General features: G+C 41.7%; 2 protein-coding genes across 2 annotated transcripts in view; one reads left to right on the top strand and one right to left on the bottom strand.

Annotated features, from left to right (window-relative positions):
- The first annotated feature begins 641 nt into the window (after positions 1–641).
- Positions 642–10,129, top strand: rnf32 (ring finger protein 32). The gene is made up of 8 exons (XM_017472641.3): positions 642–734; positions 1,246–1,444; positions 2,344–2,489; positions 4,498–4,530; positions 5,710–5,834; positions 5,987–6,095; positions 7,316–7,492; positions 8,520–10,129. Exons 1-8 carry the CDS (start codon positions 726–728, stop codon positions 8,742–8,744), a joined length of 1,023 nt encoding a protein of 340 aa, XP_017328130.1. The 5' UTR covers positions 642–725; the 3' UTR covers positions 8,745–10,129.
- Positions 9,572–18,556, bottom strand: part of lmbr1 (limb development membrane protein 1) — a 22,293-nt gene continuing 13,308 nt past the window's right edge. Inside the window, exons 10-17 of the mRNA XM_053681400.1 lie at positions 15,959–16,039; positions 15,646–15,722; positions 15,427–15,504; positions 12,863–12,936; positions 12,700–12,790; positions 12,252–12,318; positions 11,724–11,885; positions 9,572–11,610 (exon numbers count right to left, since the gene is read on the bottom strand). Coding sequence (XP_053537375.1) covers positions 11,525–11,610; positions 11,724–11,885; positions 12,252–12,318; positions 12,700–12,790; positions 12,863–12,936; positions 15,427–15,504; positions 15,646–15,722; positions 15,959–16,039 — 716 coding nt within the window. The 3' untranslated portion in view covers positions 9,572–11,524. The remainder of the gene's footprint in view (positions 11,611–11,723; positions 11,886–12,251; positions 12,319–12,699; positions 12,791–12,862; positions 12,937–15,426; positions 15,505–15,645; positions 15,723–15,958; positions 16,040–18,556) is intronic.

The following is an 18,556-nucleotide window of genomic DNA, read 5'->3' as shown; positions in this document are numbered from 1 at the left end:
ACATTCAAGAGATGGGAGAGAGAGACAGGAAAGAGAGACAAGTGAGAGACAGGAAGGAGATGGGGAAAGACACGAGAGAGACTGGAAAGAGACAGGAGAAAGAAAGGAGAGAGACACGAAGGAGATGGGTAAAAACAGGAGAGAGAAAGGTGAGAGACTGGAAAGAGACAGGAGAAAGAAATTAAAGAGACAGGAAGGAAATGGGGAAAGACAGCTGAAAGACAGGAGAGAGATAGGCAAGAGACTGGAAAGAGACAGGAGAAAGAAAGGAAAGGGACAGGAAGGAGATGGGGAAAGACAGGTGAAAGACAGGAGAGATACTGGATTTATAACATATATTAATATGTTATTACTGTATATAATATTGTAATATTAATTATAATATTTCTATAATTAGGCTATTTATTATTCATGTGCATGAAGAATTCCTCCGGTTCACTCATTCGCCAATAGATTCAAATGACAGACTAATTTAAATACGCAGATAAGCTCTTATACATGCTTAAATAAAGTGATCAAATGTAATTATAAAATTTAAAAATTATAAATGCTTCAGTACAATGTAGTAAAACAAACAAAAAAAACGTAAACAAAAAGTTTTTTCCACAAACGCGGCTGACGGTGACGCGCATGCGCACTCGCGAAGAAGTGCTGCCAGCTGCCACGCTGTTGCTACGCAACCGTGTAATCGGAGTAACCAGGGACACCAGCTATGCTTCAGGACAATGCTGAAGGTAGAAACTGTGTTTTCTCTTCTCTAATTAAAATATAAACGCGGTTTTAGTTCATATTACTGTAGTCTTAAAACGCAGTAAAATTTTAAAACGTCTTTCGGTGTTTAAGGCGTTTTATTTCTTTTCTTGTTTTTTTTTGTTGTTTTTTTGTTTTTTTAAATAAATTAGCTTGCTAACACTAACTTAGCTGCTAAAGCTATTTAGCTTTAGTTCTAGCTAGTTAGGTTCACTTCCTGTTTCTATCTATTTATGTATGAGTTTTTAAATTAGATAAAAAATAAGTTAATTGGTGTGTTTTAACATGTGTTTAATGTGTTCACAGTAATGTATTAAACAATAGTGCAGTATTAATGATAATAATAATAATGATAGTGTGATATATTATTGAATTGGTTATTGGAACAGATCTAGATAAGTCAGTGTTGTGTGTCGACTGATCTCTTTGTGTATTTCTCTCTCACACATTCTGTCACACCTGTGTGTATACACACATACACACACACACACACAGGGCCGCAGGTCCAGAGCAGACAGAAGGATGCAGGCCATGATGGCTGGAGCGCTTCAGGATCACATCATCCGGAGTGTTACACACCTTCAGCGCCCCAACCTTCCCTCACCTTCCACACGCCACACACACTCTCACACACACCATGTTGATGATGAGCGGGAGTTTGTGCTGGACTCACCTCAGCCTCCACTCACACTCGGTACTCTAGGATAAACACACACACTCTTAACCACTACTGATAAACAAACTACACAAAGCAGACACGTTAGTGGTTAGTGTTGTGTGTGTGTGTGTGTGTGTGTGTGTGTGTGTGTGTCTGTCTGTCTGTCTGTCTGTCTGTGAGTGCTGTCTGTCTGTCTTTTCCACCTGTCTGTCCATCCATCCGTCTTTCTGTCTGTGTCTGTCCTTCTTCCCACCTGTCTGTCTGCTTCATGTGTCTTTCTCTCTGTCTTTTTTTCTCTCTATCTTGTCTGTCCATCTATTTTTCTGTGTGTCTGTCTCTTCTTGTCTATCTTTCCTTCCATCTATCTTAGTTTGTGTCTGTCTACCTTTCTTCCAATTGGTCTATTTGCTTTAAGTGTCCGTTCACCTGTCTGTGTAGCTTTCTTCCTACCTGTCTGTTTTCTTCTGTGTCCGTCTGTCTGTCTGTCTGCTTGATTTATCTGTCTGTCCATCTGTCTGACTTTTTTCCCCCACACTGGTTTATTTGCCTTATGTGTTTGTCTGTCTGCCTGCCTGTTTCTTCTGTCTGCCTTTCTTCCCTCCTGCCTCTTTGCCTTATGTGTCTATCAGGCTACCTGTCTATCCATGTATCTTTCTGTCTAACTGACTTCTTGCCTGTCTGTTTGCTTTATGCGTCTCTCTGCCTCCGTTCATCCCTGTATCTTTGTCTGTCTGTCTTTCTTCCTGTCTTTTTTCCGGTCTGTCGCTTAAAGCAACTATATATTATTGTCTACATTGTTTTCATTACTTTCGGTCTATCTGTCTGTCTCTCTGTCGACTTTTATAGTGTGTGTGTTTGATGGTGTGTGTGTGTTTGATGGTGTGTGTGTGTTTGATGGTGTGTGTGTGTTTGATGGTGTGTGTGTGTGTGTGTAGCTCAGAAGCTGGGTTTAGTAGCCGCTCCCAGCAGCAGAAGGCTGACTATAGACGAGTGGATGGAGGTGAAATCTCGCTCCCTGCTGAACGGAGACTCCACTCAGCCGTGCATCATCTGCACCGAGGAGTTCCGTCTCCAGCCGCAGGTACGGATTACCCACAATTCCCTCCTCCACACCGGCTCCGTGATTTTTCCACCATTGAATTCTGCATTCTGATTGGTCAGAAGGTGCTAATGAATTTTCTATGACCGAAAATTCTGTAAATGTTCTCTTACCACTCTGCACTGGGGCATGTCCTTGTTTTTTGGGGGGTTTTTTTTGCCAACGTTTTCTTTTAAATAAACTCTTAGGGTGTTTTTAAGAGTAGCTCTCAGAAATAGCGTCCCTGAGCAGACCACTCTCGGGATCAAGACAACGATCCGCACAGGAATGCTGGGAAAAGAAAGCCATACACAGCCACAAAGCCCAGTTACCATAGACGCTTATGTAAATATTAGCTCCTGTGTGTGTGTGTGAGTGTGTATGTATGGATGGGTTCGACCCCGAGGCTTAAGGAAGGAGCCCTGCATTCAACTTCAAATCAATTAAAGCGCAATAACAGCCTGGGTCTGAAAGAGGAGGAATTAAAACCAATTGGAGGAATGATTTTACGGCGAGTTAATAAGCACTTCTCATTATCAGAGTTGAATGGGTAATTGCAGGTTTGGTTAATAGTAATTCCCGCAGCCATAAATCAGCGGCGATATAAAAAAAAATTAAAAACTGACATGATGACGGGTTTCGGTGAACCTGCGCCGCGTTACCTGCGAAACTTCAGACAGACAGCTTTGTGTCCAATCAGCGGTTAATTCTAGATAAGTCTAAATTAGACAGTGGTACGATTTCAAAGCGCAAGAGTAAATCACTGCTCTGACGCTATACACACTCCGCACATAATCCGCGTCAGGCTTCCTTATCAGGTTACACTAAAATATCACCATTGAAACTCCACAGCACTGCTGCTGTCTTCTCAATTCTCACTGACCCTCGGGAAAGACAGGAAGGAATGAAGGACAGGAAAGATGGGAAGGAAGGAGAAATAGGAAGGAAGGAGTGACAGGAAGGAAGGAAGGACAAACAGGAAGGAAGGAAGGATGGAAGGAGTGACAGAAAGGAAGGAAGGACAAACAGGAAGTAAAGAGAGGAAAGAATGACAGGAAGGAAGGACAACAGGAAAGACAGGAAGAAATGAAATATAGATAGGAAGGAAGGAAAAGATAGGCAGGAAAAAGGATAGACTGGAAGAAAAGGAAAGGAATGAAGAAAAGAGAGGACGGAAGAAAAGATGGGAAGAAGGAAGGAAAGGCAAGAAGAAGGAAATGTGGGCTGTCCAGAAGGAGGGACAGGAAAGACCAGAAGAATGGAAGGAAAGGGAGACAAGAAGGAAGACAGGACAGACAGGAAGAATGATAAATTGCTAAAAGAAAAGAGACTCAAAAGAAAGAACGACAGAAAGAAGGGGGATAAGACAAAAAAGGAAAAGGGAAACAATAAGGAAGCAGGAAAGATGGGAAAGAAGGAAAGAGAAGGAATATGGAAATTCAGGCAATCCAGAAGGAAGGAAGGAAAGAAAGACAGAAAGGAAGGAAGGAAAAATAAGAAGGAAGCAAATGCAGGCAGTCCAGAAGGACAGGGCAGGAAGGAAAGTCAGGAAGAAGAAATGCAGAGAAGAAGGAAGAAAGAAAAACATTCATACAAGAAAAGAGACTCAAAAGAAAGAAAGACAGGGGAAAATGATGGGAGACTAGTGTTTATTACAGCAGGAGCCATGTGAAGCTTGCGAGTGTTTCTGTGTGAGTTTAATAACACGTTCGCGTCTGCTGTTTATTCCTCCATTAGTGTTTATTCCTCCGTTAGTGTTTATTCCACCGTTAGTGGTTATTCCTCCGTTAGTGTTTATTCCTCCGTTAGTGTTTATTCCTCCGTTAGTGTTTATTCCACCGTTAGTGTTTATTCCTCCGTTAGTGTTTATTCCACCGTTAGTGTTTATTCCACCGTTAGTGGTTATTCCTCCGTTAGTGTTTATTCCTCCGTTAGTGTTTATTCCTCCGTTAGTGTACGCTTTGAGATGCCATTAAATGATATAAATAATTCTTCGTTTATTTCCTGACAGGTTCTGCTCTCCTGTTCTCACATCTTTCACAGAGTGAGTTCATCACACCTATATCCACCTTATACCTGCCCATGTCTCTATCTATCTCTCTATCTCTATCTATCTCTCTCTCTATCTCACTACCTTGCTACCATGATGCACATATATAATATATAACATCTCCACTGCGAGACAAGACTGGACAGGGCTGCTCGTGGAGGAGGAGTCATCCATCCATCTATTCAATTCAATTCAATTTTATTTGTATAGCGCTTTTTACAATAGACATTGTCTCAAAGCAGCTTTACAGAAATATCAACATGGTATACAGATATTAAAGGTGCGAATTTATCCCAACTGAGCAAGCCACTGAGTGGCGACGGTGGCAAGGAAAAACTCCCTAAGATGTTTTAAGAGGAAGAAACCTTGAGAGGAACCCGACTCAGAAGGGAACCCATCCTCATCTGGGTAACAACAGTTAGTGTGAAAAAGTCCATTATGGATTTATATGAAGTCTGTATGGCGTTAGGAGCAGCCGTAGTCCCAGCAGTCTGGAATTAAAGAAGATTTGAGCTCCATCCAGAGGCAGAGAGGATCCAGATCTCTAGTATCTCCATAAATTCGTGTGGGGCTCGGCGAAAGATCTATCCATCCCTCTCTCCTTCCTTCCTTCCTTCCTCCTTTCCATCCCTCCTTCCTTCCTTGCTTCTTCTTTCCATCCTTCCTTCCTTCCTTCCTTCTTCTTTCCATCCTTCCTTCCTTCTTTTTTCTATTCTCTTTCTTATTTCTTCTTGTTAGTGTTACAAGGTCTCAGGTGTGAATGGGGAGCAGGTGTGTTAAATTTGGTGTCATCGCTCTCACACTCCCTCATACTGGTCACTGGAAGTTCAACATGGCACCTCATGGCAAAGAACTCTCTGAGGATCTGAAAAAAAGAATTGTTGCTCTACATAAAGATGGCCTAGGCTATAAGAAGATTGCCAAAACCCTGACAGGGGACAGCAGATTTACACTGTTACACAAGCTGTACACTCACTACTTTACATTGTAGCAAAGTGTCATTTCTTCAGTGTTGTCACATGAAAAGATATAATCAAATATTTACAAAAATGTGAGGGGTGTACTCACTTTTGTGAGATACTGTGTGTGTGTGTGTGTGTGTATATATATATATATATATATGTATATATATAAAAATATATCAATATATGATGTGTGTATGGTTGTGTTTAGGCGTGCTTGAGGAAGTTTGAGCACTTTTCGGGCAGGAAGTGTTGTCCGCTGTGCAGGACGGAGCAGTACGAGACTCGAACGATACATGACGGAGCGAGACTCTACAGAGAGAAGTGCGCTCTCAGGTGTGTTTTACCTGTGCGTACACGTGTCTTCGATTGGTGGTGACGTAACGACACGGTAGTGGAGAGACGGATAGAGGGATTAGTTTCAGAACCGTACTGGAGAGCCCGGGTAAAGAGCGGGGACAATTTCATGTATTTATTCCTTCCTTTAGGATTCAGGCCTGGTGGCGAGGCTGCGTCGCACGACAGTGGTACAGAGACGTGAGGAAAGTCGTGCCGCCCAGTGACCCGCGATTACGACGCAGATTCTTCGAGGAGAAGGTATGGAATAGTTAGGAATAGTTCATCCCTATAAAACAAATCAAATCAAATCAAATAACTATGAAATTGACAGTAAAAGGGTTTAATTGTTTATACATAGAGTTCTGTAAATTTAAATGTTTATTTATTTTTAAACACACCGGACATTCCTGGAACACACACAAAGCCGAGTGTGTGTTTACAGGTCCACTCTAAAACATACTTTCTCTTCCGAGAGTGCATCCCAGGACACACACACACACATTGTGGCATGAGCTCTTATTTCTGCTGTGTTTTTTGTCTGATGCTTAGAAAAAGAAATTCCTTCATCTCAAAGTCTTTGTTTCAGGCTTGTGTGTGTGTGTGTGTGTGTGTGTGTGTGTGTGTGTGTGTGTGTGTGTGTGTGTGTGTGTGTGTGTGTGTTAATAACTGCTGGACTTTATCTCCTTCGATCAATCAGAGATTGATTCACAAAAATAGATGAAAATCTGTTCCTGAGTGTATTACAGTACACAGACACGTTTTTAAACATGTTGCCATGGTAACGTAGAAACTGTACTTTACTCTGGCCTTTACTATTGGAGCTTAAAAATAGCCGGCCACGCCCTCTCTTTTTTACTGTGTTTTTCTTTCTTCCTTCTCTTCCCTTCTAATTTTTCTGTCTGTTTTGTCTATCTGTCTGTCTATATATTTATGTATCTATCTCTTACATTAATTCTTTCTCCGTTCGTTCATTTTTTAAAATTCTTCTTTTTTTCATTTTTCTTTCAGTAAATTCCTCTCCTTTTTTCTCATTCATTTCTTTCTTTTCAATCGTTTTTCTTTCTTCCTTCCATCCTTCCTTCAAGAATTCCTTTCTTTCTCTCTTTTTCATTCTATCTTTTTCTTTCCTTCAACAAGGCCTTCTCTTCTTTCTCTTCTTCTTTCATTCATAAATTTCTTTCCTTCTTTCTCTTTCTTTTTCTTTTATTGCTTCCTTGAAGAATTTCTTTTTCTTTCTTTCCTTTTTCATAAATATCAGAAGCCTAATGAGTCTTTGTGATCTGTGTGTTGTTTAGGGGTGTGTGCGTTGTTTAGGGATGTTTCAGTAATGAAATCTGATTCAGTCTATCCAGAAAATCTCTACATGTAAGGTCAAAGGTTGAACAAGAGTGGGCGGAGTCTTGTGTCTGCACCCACTTCTTATTTCCTGCTGGTGTGTTTATAATCTTGTATAAGAGTTATACCAAAGCATGGCTCAGTTTCAGCAGCTGAACACGAGCCTGGTGCAGTCATGCCGCAGCGACGTCGACTCGTTCCTGCGTGAAATAGACCAGAGCGTCGCCCAGAGCCGAGACGTCTTCCACCTCTTCGACCGTCTACAGACCAGCAGCACCAGAGGAATGGAGGAGGAGGAGTGGAGGAAAGCTCAGGAGAAGGTACATCTCTCTCTATCTATCTATCCACTTATTTAAAACCTCATTTACAGAATCAAATCTTATTCCAGTAAAAGTATGTTATTGGAAAATAAGCATCTTCGAGGTGGTGAGTAGCTCTGCTTTATCACACCACTGTGTTGTTGATTATTCTCCAAAAACAGCACGACACTGAGAGTTTTATTAGTTATATAATAGTTAATAAAAAGTGGTGGGGCAGGAGATCCGTTTCAAGACGATGTTCAGAAAGGAAATGAAATCTAATACACGTGTAATCATTTGTAATGTCCTGATTTGTTCATCCAAAGTCTCACAAAATGGCCGTCGTGTATCTGTTTATCTAGCAACGTCGGAAATGTTCCATTCACCTTCACGTTAACATCGAAGCTAGTTTCCAACTCGTCTGAAGTTTATCCTTCACACATCCGAACATAAATTCACAACTCGAGCGCGATCAAAAGCGCCGCTCCTCAATAGCCCTAATCCCTCTGGTCCCTGTCGGTCCACGGCGTGTCCTCACCTGTCTCCACGCTGCAGATGTCCCAGCGCAGCCTGAATGGAGCTCGGCTCACTCATAAATCAGCTCGCATTGTACACAGTGTTCACAACACAACACGGCACTAACCACACGCACACAATACACCCACAGGCCAGGAAATTAAACCAACAGCAGATTTGTCGCTGCCTTTGTCCTTTATTAGCCGCTGATTTCAAAGAAAATGAAAGCAGGAAGTTTATATTTTGCCAAGAAAAAAAACAAACCCTGCATTATTTGCTTCAAGTCAATCAAGATGTCATTAAACTTTCCATTAGTACAACTTCATTACTGTCAAACTTCGGGAACTTTCCTTATCGCTGCAGTCGTACCATCACCTGGGAATGTGTGTACATTTAAGGTACATTATTAAACCATAACTAGTCTCTAATTTGGGAAATGCACCTTTCTTGGTCGAAGTGTAATGTGTATAAATTTCAGTAATAAATGTGGAGGTTTAAAAACAAAAAATGGCATTAACGTTTTTGTCTTCAGGCGGTCCAGCGGGACACTTACGACTGTCCGATCTGTCTGACTCCTCTGAGAAGCGCGCACTCGTCCACTCCAGTTGTCCTGCTTTCCTGCTCCCATCTGTTCCATCAGTCCTGCCTGAGAGCATCAGAGCACTTCTGCCAGGAGGGCGGCGCCACCTGCCCACTCTGCCGTCGTCACTATGTCTCTGTGCCCGTGTACGACTTTGCCCGTTACCATACCATGTAAAGTATGACACTGAGCGTTAGCTAGTTAGTATGCGGACATTCAAGAAAAAATAAACCCATCAACAAACTGATTCATTAGAACAATTCATCAGACTGTTATCCGATTCACCAGATCCGATCAAGTCATTGTTACTTGGTGTGAATTCTAATGAATCAAATAGAACCAGATGAATGAATAACTTACTATTTGATACAGTTTGGTAAATCAAATATCAGTCTGATTATTTATTCCAATGAATCAAATAGTGAAATCATCAAACTGGTATTTGATTCACCAGAACCACTCGGTTTGTTCTACTCTGATTATTTGTTCTCGTGAATCAAAACTTTACTGTTTGACTCATTAGAACACGTGATTGGTTCTAGTGAATCAAATAACAGTCTGATGGTTTGTTCTAATAAATCAAATGGTTTTCTCATCACATTGGTATTTGACTCACTAGAACCAATCAGCACGTGTTCTAATGAGTCAAACAGTAAAGTGGTGATTAATTCAGTTTGGTAAACTGAATATTAATGTGTTGATTGGTTTTGGTGTATCAAATACCAGTCTGATTATTTGTTGCAATAAACAAAAATCATCACACTGGTAAAATGTTGGTAAATTTAATAAGTCGGAGTACCAATATGTTAATTAGGTTCTGGTGAATCAAATAGTGAAATAATCACACTGGTATTTGTTTCACCAGAACCAATCAACACATTAGAAATGAATCGACACATTGCCGTTTGATTCATTAGAACAAGTCAACACACTGCTAAAGAGAAAATCTGAATTATGGACAGACTTGTCTGTTAATTGAGGTAAAAAGAAAATCTCCACAAGGATTTGCATTGAGAAAGAGCATTTTATTTCCAACGTTCTGAACTGAACGCGAGACCAGAAAAAAAAAAGAAAATTGGTTGCTTGTAATGGAATAAAAGAATGCATTTTCACAGTATAATATACAAACCAGTGACAATTTTATGATCTGTGCATTTCTGTTTATGGTCCAGAGGTCATTGGGGGGAAAAGCAAGAGATATATACACATATACACAAACACACACACACACACACACACACATATAAGACATTTGATGATTTGCATATTATACAATGACTTTGTACAAAAAAAAGTGCATACTTTGTACATATGCTTTACTTCAAAAACAACAATCGTCCTTCAGACACACATTACATTCAAGAGTAAAATGTGATGAGTCAGCTTATTTATTTATTAATATATAATAAATGACCTTTTCACAGGTTGTAAATTCAGTGTCCCTCATGTGAGATCTGTTTAAAAAGCCCGAATCTCATTTGAACAACGTTTAAAACACACTCATGTTTCATGTCATCACTGGCATTGTAAACTGGTTGTTTCTTTGACGGTCACATGAGGGGTCACAGTGAATTTGTCTATAAAAAGGTGCTTGCAGACGCAGCCGTCTAACGTTAATGCTCACTAGACATGTACCAACGATCAGATCCACGATATGCTGGAGCCACACTCTCAGAAATACACGCTGTACTAGCCGATTCATTTGAGCGAATCATCCGACTAGTATTTGATTCACCAGCACCAGTAAACTCACTAGTACCTTAGTGGATTTACCAAGCTGAATCAATCAGAACATCATGATACTGGTTTTTGATTCACTGCAACCAATCGATACGTTGGTACTCAATTTGCCAAATTGTTCTAATGAATCAAGTAGTAAACTATGACACAGGTATTTGCTTCACCAGAACCAATTAACACAATAGTCACAAAAGTGAATAAATTTACTGTAATGAATCGAATAGTAAAGAGATGACTAAAATTTGGTAAATCGAGCATCGATGTGTCACTTTGTTTCTGGTGAATCAGATGAACCATATAGCATTCATTCAGTTCAGTAACGCAAGTAGTGATGTGTTCATTTGTTTCTGTTGAACCACCAGAATCGATTCACCAGAACCAATCAACACTCTTGAGTCAAACAGTAAAAGTACTGATTCACTTTGGTTTGTCGTAAATACCAGCACACTGATTGGTTTTGGTGAATGATTTTTACTATTTGACTCACTAGAACAAATCGCATGGTTCTGCAAGGTGAATCAAATAAATAGGAAAATCGTGACACTGCTATTTGATTCTCCAGAACCAATAAACATTTGTTCTAACGAATCAAATAGTAAAACATTGATTCGATTTAGTAAATAGAGTACCAATATGTTAAATTTGGTTCTGGTGACTCAAATAGTAAAATTAGGAATCTGGAATCACACACAACTTCAGCCAATAGCCCGATATCTATGACATGAGAGTCGACGGGGTCAGCAGGGGCACCACATCGGCACATGCCTAACACACACACTCGCCTTGTGTAACAACTCAACGCGTCTGTAAAATCCTCCCCTGTTTCGTAAGGCATCAGAGGTGAATTTCTGGACATGAACCCAACAAACAAACACAAAAAAACACTGTACAAAAGATTATACAATGACCAAAAAAAAAAAAAAAAAGAATATATACAGACATAAATACAACATTTACATGACTATGCGTTCACTTTTACCCAAGTCCGCTTATTCACAGCATGAGGGGAGGGGTCGTAGACTTTAAAACTGCATCAAACGCACAAACTTCTAACAGTGTGTGTGAAAACAGAAACGACGAAAGGAAAAGTGAAGGTAGGACCTTAACTAAACGTCCTGCTGCAGGGGACACACCCGTCTGATTGGACAGTGTGTGAATAAGGCGTCTTAAAATCTCCAGCTGTACCCTATTTTACTGCGCGTGTGTTTTTTAGGAGTTCAGAGTGTCTTCTGATGGCCGTTAGCTGCTAGTTTATTTGACTCAGGTTCTGTGGGACTGGTGGACAGATTCAGTTTATCCAGACCTGAAAACGGAGGTGAGAGAGTTCAGTTCAGGAGAGACATATGCACACAGTACACAACATTCTATATTGGTTTAAGTGTTTATAACTGGTGTAGGGGAGAGTGTGTGTTTTACCGAGTGCTTTGAGAAGCTCCTCTCGGACAGCAGAGGTGAACTTGGTGATTAAACAAAGCGTGGTCACCACGGCGAACAGCAGGTTATATGACAACACGATGTAGAAATTTCCCAACCAGTTAAAGCGTCCGAAATCCCCGAGCAAGTCGAACCTAGTTATTCCTGACACACACACGGAGGGAAGATGGACATCATCAGCAACACATTATTAAACATCTTTGAGACAGTAGTGATGGGTGTGGGTGTGTGTGTAAGCTGGGGGTCTGCAGTTTACCTTTCCCACATTTTAAACACACACACATCCCTATGCAGTCTTAGACTGTGTGTGTAATGGAATTCTGATTCATGTAGTCACTCCGTTTCATCTATTCAATGCTGCAATTTTTTTGCTGAGTCACACACACACACACCTATTTGAACAGCTGTGACGGTAGCTCAGCATATTGTTTATTGTTGCTATTGTCACACTTGCTAACTTGCCATTTCTACACACACACACACACACACACACACACACACCTCTCTTACCAAGAGTTCGGGACATGACGGGGAGCGCAGAGCTCAAGACCAGGATGGACACACAACAACCGATGATCTGGAACGACGAGTTTAAAAAAAATAAAAATAAATAAAAATCAGGCAGTTCATCAATTAATGGAAAAATAAACTCATTATATCATTCTGCAATTCTTCTATTTATTCATCCATCACTCATAATCTGGATTTTAAATCTAACTCTTTACAGCTGCTCCACGGACCTTCCAGAACATGAAGCGCAACTATAAACGGATAAAAAAAAACGAGGTTCTTTAATAGACTATAACCGGTGCAAAAACTGCTGTGGTTATAAGAAGAATAAAACACTGTTAGGACGTGCGGTTATAGGTAAAATAATCGACTTCAGTTTGGTAACAGTGTGTTTGCATCATTACACCACCCCATTGTTGAGCGTGTGTGTGTGTGTGTGTACACATACTGTGGTCATGGTGGTGTCGTCCTTCCTGGGTGTGAGTCCCTGAAAGATGCGAAGGCTGTAGAATCCCACAACAGAGGAGACCATCAGGTAACTGCAGCACAGTTAAGGTCAAACTCACACGCACGCATGCACACACACTTTCATCAGTAACAGTGTTGGATACATCATGAGGACGATTTCAACCACAGCCTGCACGACACCAAACGTCGAGAGAGACGCGTTCCCAATCCCAGGGTCCTGCAGAGAGAGAGAGAGAGAGAGAGAGAGAGAGAGAGAGAGACGAAGTGAAGTGAGAAAAAGCTCTGAAGCAGAGAGATGATCGCGCTAATCCACCACACTTTCACTCTTATCCTCCATTACAGCGGAGGAACGTCATAGCACACAGTCTGTCTCTCCCCTGAAGGAATGTGCCACACACACAGGTGCTTTTCAGTGACAGTGTGATGATATCTAAGGACGTAATCACTGTGTATCGTCATGGCAACACATCACCACACGCATAATGACCTCAAGTGTCGTCACCTTCATGGGAGCCAGGTGATAATCCTGTCTGCTCTGTTCATCCATCCATTTATCAATCCTGCCGTCTATCCGGCCATCCATTCATCAATCCGTTTGTCAAGCCATCCATTAAATCATACATCCATGAAACTATCTGTCCATCAAGCCAACATCACAACGTCACTCCCGAATTAAAGACAGAAACTTCATGACAGGACAAGGTTTGTGCGGAAAGTGTGCACACTTCATCTGTTCTGCAAATAGCACTCCAACATCTGTACGTATCTCGGCTCCCACTGCAGCTGGAACAGTACGCGAGTGTGCGATTTAAAAAACACGGCTACAGGGATTATGGCTTGCTATTCAGCACATTCTGCCGAGTACGTTACAGCTTATTCCTCTTCCCCCTTTTTTATTTTTATTTTATACCCCCTCCTCCATCTTGTTTGAACACCTGTTTACACACCGAGTACGATATGTGATTTGGAAAAAGCTCGTTTCTGTTCTCTCCTCTTGTGTCGCTAATCTGTTTGATTTGTTCATAAAGCCGCTCAAACAGAACATCCTTCAACACCCCCCCACTCCGTAACATGAAGCTAAACGTGTCCGTACTCTCCTCTCAGGTCGCCTCGGGACTTGTAGAATCACCATTAGCTCACTTTCTCGGGTGCCAAGTATATTCGGTAAACTTTTTATTTTTAATTTTTTATTGTTCAACCGCTCATCGTACTGGAACCGTATTAAAGTTACCCTGCTATCACTAATGACGCACTTAAGTAGCTAAACTACAATAGCTTGCTAGATAATATTGCCATATACTAGCGTATTACACATAGCTAGCCATCGGCGACGTAGCTAAGGAAAACGATCAACGGTTACAAATTTTCCAAAAACGTATCCCTTTTATGCAACGGCTACAATTTGTTATTTACACGTCGACGTGTCACACGTTTATAGTTACGTTTACTATCGTGGAACGTTCATAAAACAAGTTAATTCCGCTTTATCGCTTATGTTGAAGTGGCTATAACTATATATAGCTGTAAATAAAAAAGAATTTTAAATCACACAGCTTGTCCATGCTACCGAGAAACCGCAAAAAAAAGCGTAAACGCCCCAGTTCTGAAGATATCAGAAGATTGTTGTGTAACTACGTTGTGTAGGTGTGTGCGTTGTGTGTGTAAAGCTACAGCTTTACCTCTCTGCAAATCAACGATCCCCCCCACGTATTATATCTGCCATACGCAATTTCCTACGTAATTTGCTACCATAGAAACGATAACGTATTAGAACAAGCGTGTTATTTTTCAGCAGCAGCACTGATACCTTCTGACCAATCAGCATCCAGAATTCAACAGGTATGAATCAAGAATATGACGTAAAGCACCGCCACGGTAGCTAAGCAGAAACTAGCTAGCTAAACGCTCTACACTGCATGTTGTTGGAAAACGACAGACACCTGTTTCTGCCAGTCAGAAAAACGAGAATTCTACGTTAAGTGACCAGTTTAGCGGCGTATCGATAAAGTCTTTTTGAGCCGACGAAGCTGAAGCGCAGCGGGTGTGTGTGTGTGTGTGAGATGTGAAACGAAGCGTGGCGGGGATCCAGCTCGTCAAACACGCAAAGCCGTTTCCAATTTCAACACGGCGCGGCTCGTCGTGCCAGGACAGAGATCTCGGCGCTAATCAAACCGTTAAAACTGTGCAGCGCAAACACGCAGAGAGCGAAACACAATCCGTACCGTTGCCTCTGCAGGGCGGGGAAAGCACACACACACACACACACACACACACACACATATAAGTGAGAAGGACTGGATAGCTTGACATCATCAGATTTAGGTATCTACCTGTAAATACATGTCTAAAATACAACTCAGAGGTGCTTCTGAGCCTCAGCAGGGCAAAGCTTGATTCTGATTGGCTGCCATGCTGCGTCTAAGAGCCAATCAGTGTACTTTAGTAGATATTTCAATGACAGGGAGACGGCGGCCATTACAGCAGACTCACTGTGTGAGCTCATACACACAGCAGGTGAGGTGTGTGTGTGTGTGTGTGTGTGTGTGTCGCCTCATCACGTCCGAGCGACTCTGAATGCTGTACAATATCAAACACTTGAGCCGCCAGATACCCATCTGATTCACCCTCGACTCGCCATCACACCTGAGCATATCTGGAATTCTATTCACACTACCGTGTGTGTGTGTGTGTGTGTGTGTGTTCTTACCGCTGATCCCTTCGGTAGTGCAGTTTCATCCAACAGCAAGTACAAAATGTTCAGAGCCACGAAACACACAGAGAGTGCCTACAAATAATCATATTATATTAAATAAAATAAAATTAAATTAAAAAAATAAATAATGAATAGATAGCATACAATAATAAATAAAATAATTAGGATTGTGTAAATGTGTGTGTGTGTGTGTGTTTATAGTGTGAATGTTACCGTGCCAGCGAGCAGTATTAACATGACGATGGGGTACAGAAGGTTCTTCTCCCAAACTGACGCTTTCTTCCTCCTCTCTGACACACACACACACACACACACACAAATATACACGCACATATACAGACACACAAAACTGAACGTTAAATTCGATTCCAGAACTTTACACACTTTCCATGCTGATGTTTTCTAATCAGACTGTGTGTGTTAGACCCTGAGGTTCAGCATAAGGCCATGGTGATATAAAGTATTGGCACCCTGGGCACCTGATCACCCCAGTGCGCTGAACTGTAGCTGTACGTCAGTCTCTTACCCAGCTTGTGTCTCTGCGAGCGTACACTCTCCAGTTCTTTGTGGAGACTCTGGGAGGTGGCTAGTAAAAGGGACACAGAACCTGACAGGAAGATGAGAATGAGAATGAGCACAATAAAATGAGATGGAGAAGGATTAACAGTGTGACTGTAGCAGGAAGTGAGCTGTGGTGATGCACTGCACGTGTACATTAATCCATCTGTCTGTCTCTCTCTCCCTCTCTGTCTGTCTGTAACTCCCTGTCTCTCTCTCCTTGTCCGTCTGTCTCTCGCCCTCTCTCTCTGTAATTCCCTGTCTCTCTCTCCTTGTCTGATTCTCTCTCTTCCCCCATATCCGTCTGTCTCTCGCCCTCTCTTTCTGTAATTCCGTCTCTCTCTCTCTCTTCCCCCGTCTATCACTCTCTCTCCCTATATCTGTCTGTCTCGCTCTCTCTCTCAGAGAGAGAGAGATTGTGTGTGTGTGTGTGTGTACGTGAGTGTGTGAGGAAGCGAGACAGGGCGTGTTGCTCTAATTATCTTAATAATCGCATTTTGATCAAAGCGATCGGGGACGGATGACAGATCGACGTTTTATTGCGCACCAGTAATGCTGTAACACAAACTAATTGCTGTTTCTGAGTGTGTGTGTGTGTGTGTGTCTCTCTCTCTCTCTCTCTCTCTCTCTCTCTCTCTCTCAGAGTGTGTGTGTCCTGAGGCGATCCTCGGCTTTTGAGGAGTGACAGAAATGAGGTAGGATTTTAAAAATAATAACAGCAGCTAAATAAGACTGCGGTTTTCCTGGGGAACCCCTCACACACTCACACATCAACTTCCCCTCAGGCACATATTCACTCACACACAGAATTTAATCTTGTTCTCCTTTACACTTCTCAGTATTTTTGATAGCCAGTCTGAGCAAACTTAAACCATTAACAGCAAATGCTTCTTAATGACATCATAACAACAACAACATTAGCTAACTGGCTAACTAACCGCTAATAAGCTAGCTCGGGTTTGGTCGCGTATTTTGCTCTCAGTGTAAACAGTCGTTTTCTCAGTAATTTATTTAACCCTAGTTCATTAAAAATTGCAAAAGGCACCGTTACCGTAGCGACCGTTACGTAATACATTACCACGATTAGCTAGCAAACTAGGTGTAATACTTTTCACGCTGTAATAATTTGCATATCTGACGTGACCGGTCCTAAATCCAATGTTAATGACATCACAAACGCAGCTCATACTTAGCCCCGTCCCCAAATCGGTTTGAATACAAAAAATAATGGAACTTTTGCATTTAATCTTTTAAATGTGATCAGAAGCAGTCATTCAAGTCGTTCGAGTGTGCCCTTCATGTAATTCGCTATGTGCGTGTTGCACAAAAGATGACATCGGTGCTCGCTGAAGCTGTTCCTGCATTACATCAGCTTGGATTATGCAAAGCAGGGAGACGATGCAAGGTCACTGCGCATCTGGACAACAAGGAAATGCAGGAAATGAGCCAAGAGCCAGGACACACACACACACACACACACACACACACACACACACACACACACAAGGACCTTTCGAACACGACTGCATAGAGAAAGTTTTATGATGATTAGTTTTTGTACGGAGGCGGTCGGAATTTTAGTGCTTTGTGAAAAGTCTCCATATTTTGCGACCTTCCTTCAAAGGCAGCTTCACGGACTCATGACGCCGACACCAAATTCTGACCCCACCATCTGCGGCCTGGTCGGATCTGACGAGTCTCTATTTTCCTGCCCCGTGTCAAAGGATCAGGCTGGTGGGGGTGGCGTGTCGGTGTGGGGAATCTTTTCTCGGCACAATCTGGCACCTTATTGACCGATCTGATGCCATTTGAAGACCACAACCTGTCTGAGTATCGCTGTATAGAACATCTCTTATTATATCATCTTCCTCGCGTAAGGATAAAGCAAGAACAAGCAGAACTCAACGCCGACAGTGTCGATGGGGACGTCGCCGCCAACAAGTCCAGTCAAGTTTTTTTTTTAAGAAAACCTAATTCTGATATTTGACCTTTGCTGTGACCTTGACCCCCTTTTCAATCAATTCCTAAATCTAATCAGTTCATTTGTTGCGTACGATGACCATTCTACAGAAATCCTACAAAACCTTCGGCCGTACGTCTTTGTGCTGAAAACTACTTGAAGTGGGGAAATCGGAACTGTACGAAATTGTCTTTCACAGTGATGTTTGTTGCTAAACGAGACCCTTCAGCTGTACTCGTGTTCGACACGTGTGAATCGAAGAGCGCGTTGGCTGAATGCACGTCGTGATGACGTCACATGACGCGTCTCGTCCTGAACTGGCATAAAAAAAAATAAAAAATTTTAAACGCTAGTAAATTTTGAAAAATAGCAAGGTTCTCCAAATATTCCTGCGGAATTTCCTCGATAAACAATAAACTCTTCCACGAGTTTGTTTCAGAAGCCATTCTGAAAAAATAGAAACCAGGCAGAAAGAAGAGTCGCCATGTTTTTAAAACCGCTCACAGAACATGAAAGGACGCACGATAAATGTAAACATAAACACACCTCGCTGTTTCTTTCTACCTACAGCACCTGCCCTGCAGGGAAAAAAAACCCTTCCTGATA

The sequence above is a fragment of the Ictalurus punctatus genome, chromosome 7 (assembly GCF_001660625.3).
Source record: "Ictalurus punctatus breed USDA103 chromosome 7, Coco_2.0, whole genome shotgun sequence".
In the NCBI taxonomy this organism is placed as follows: Eukaryota; Metazoa; Chordata; class Actinopteri; order Siluriformes; family Ictaluridae; genus Ictalurus; species Ictalurus punctatus.
The sequence above is the reverse complement of the archived record's forward strand: the minus strand, read 5'-3'. Positions and strand labels throughout refer to the sequence as shown.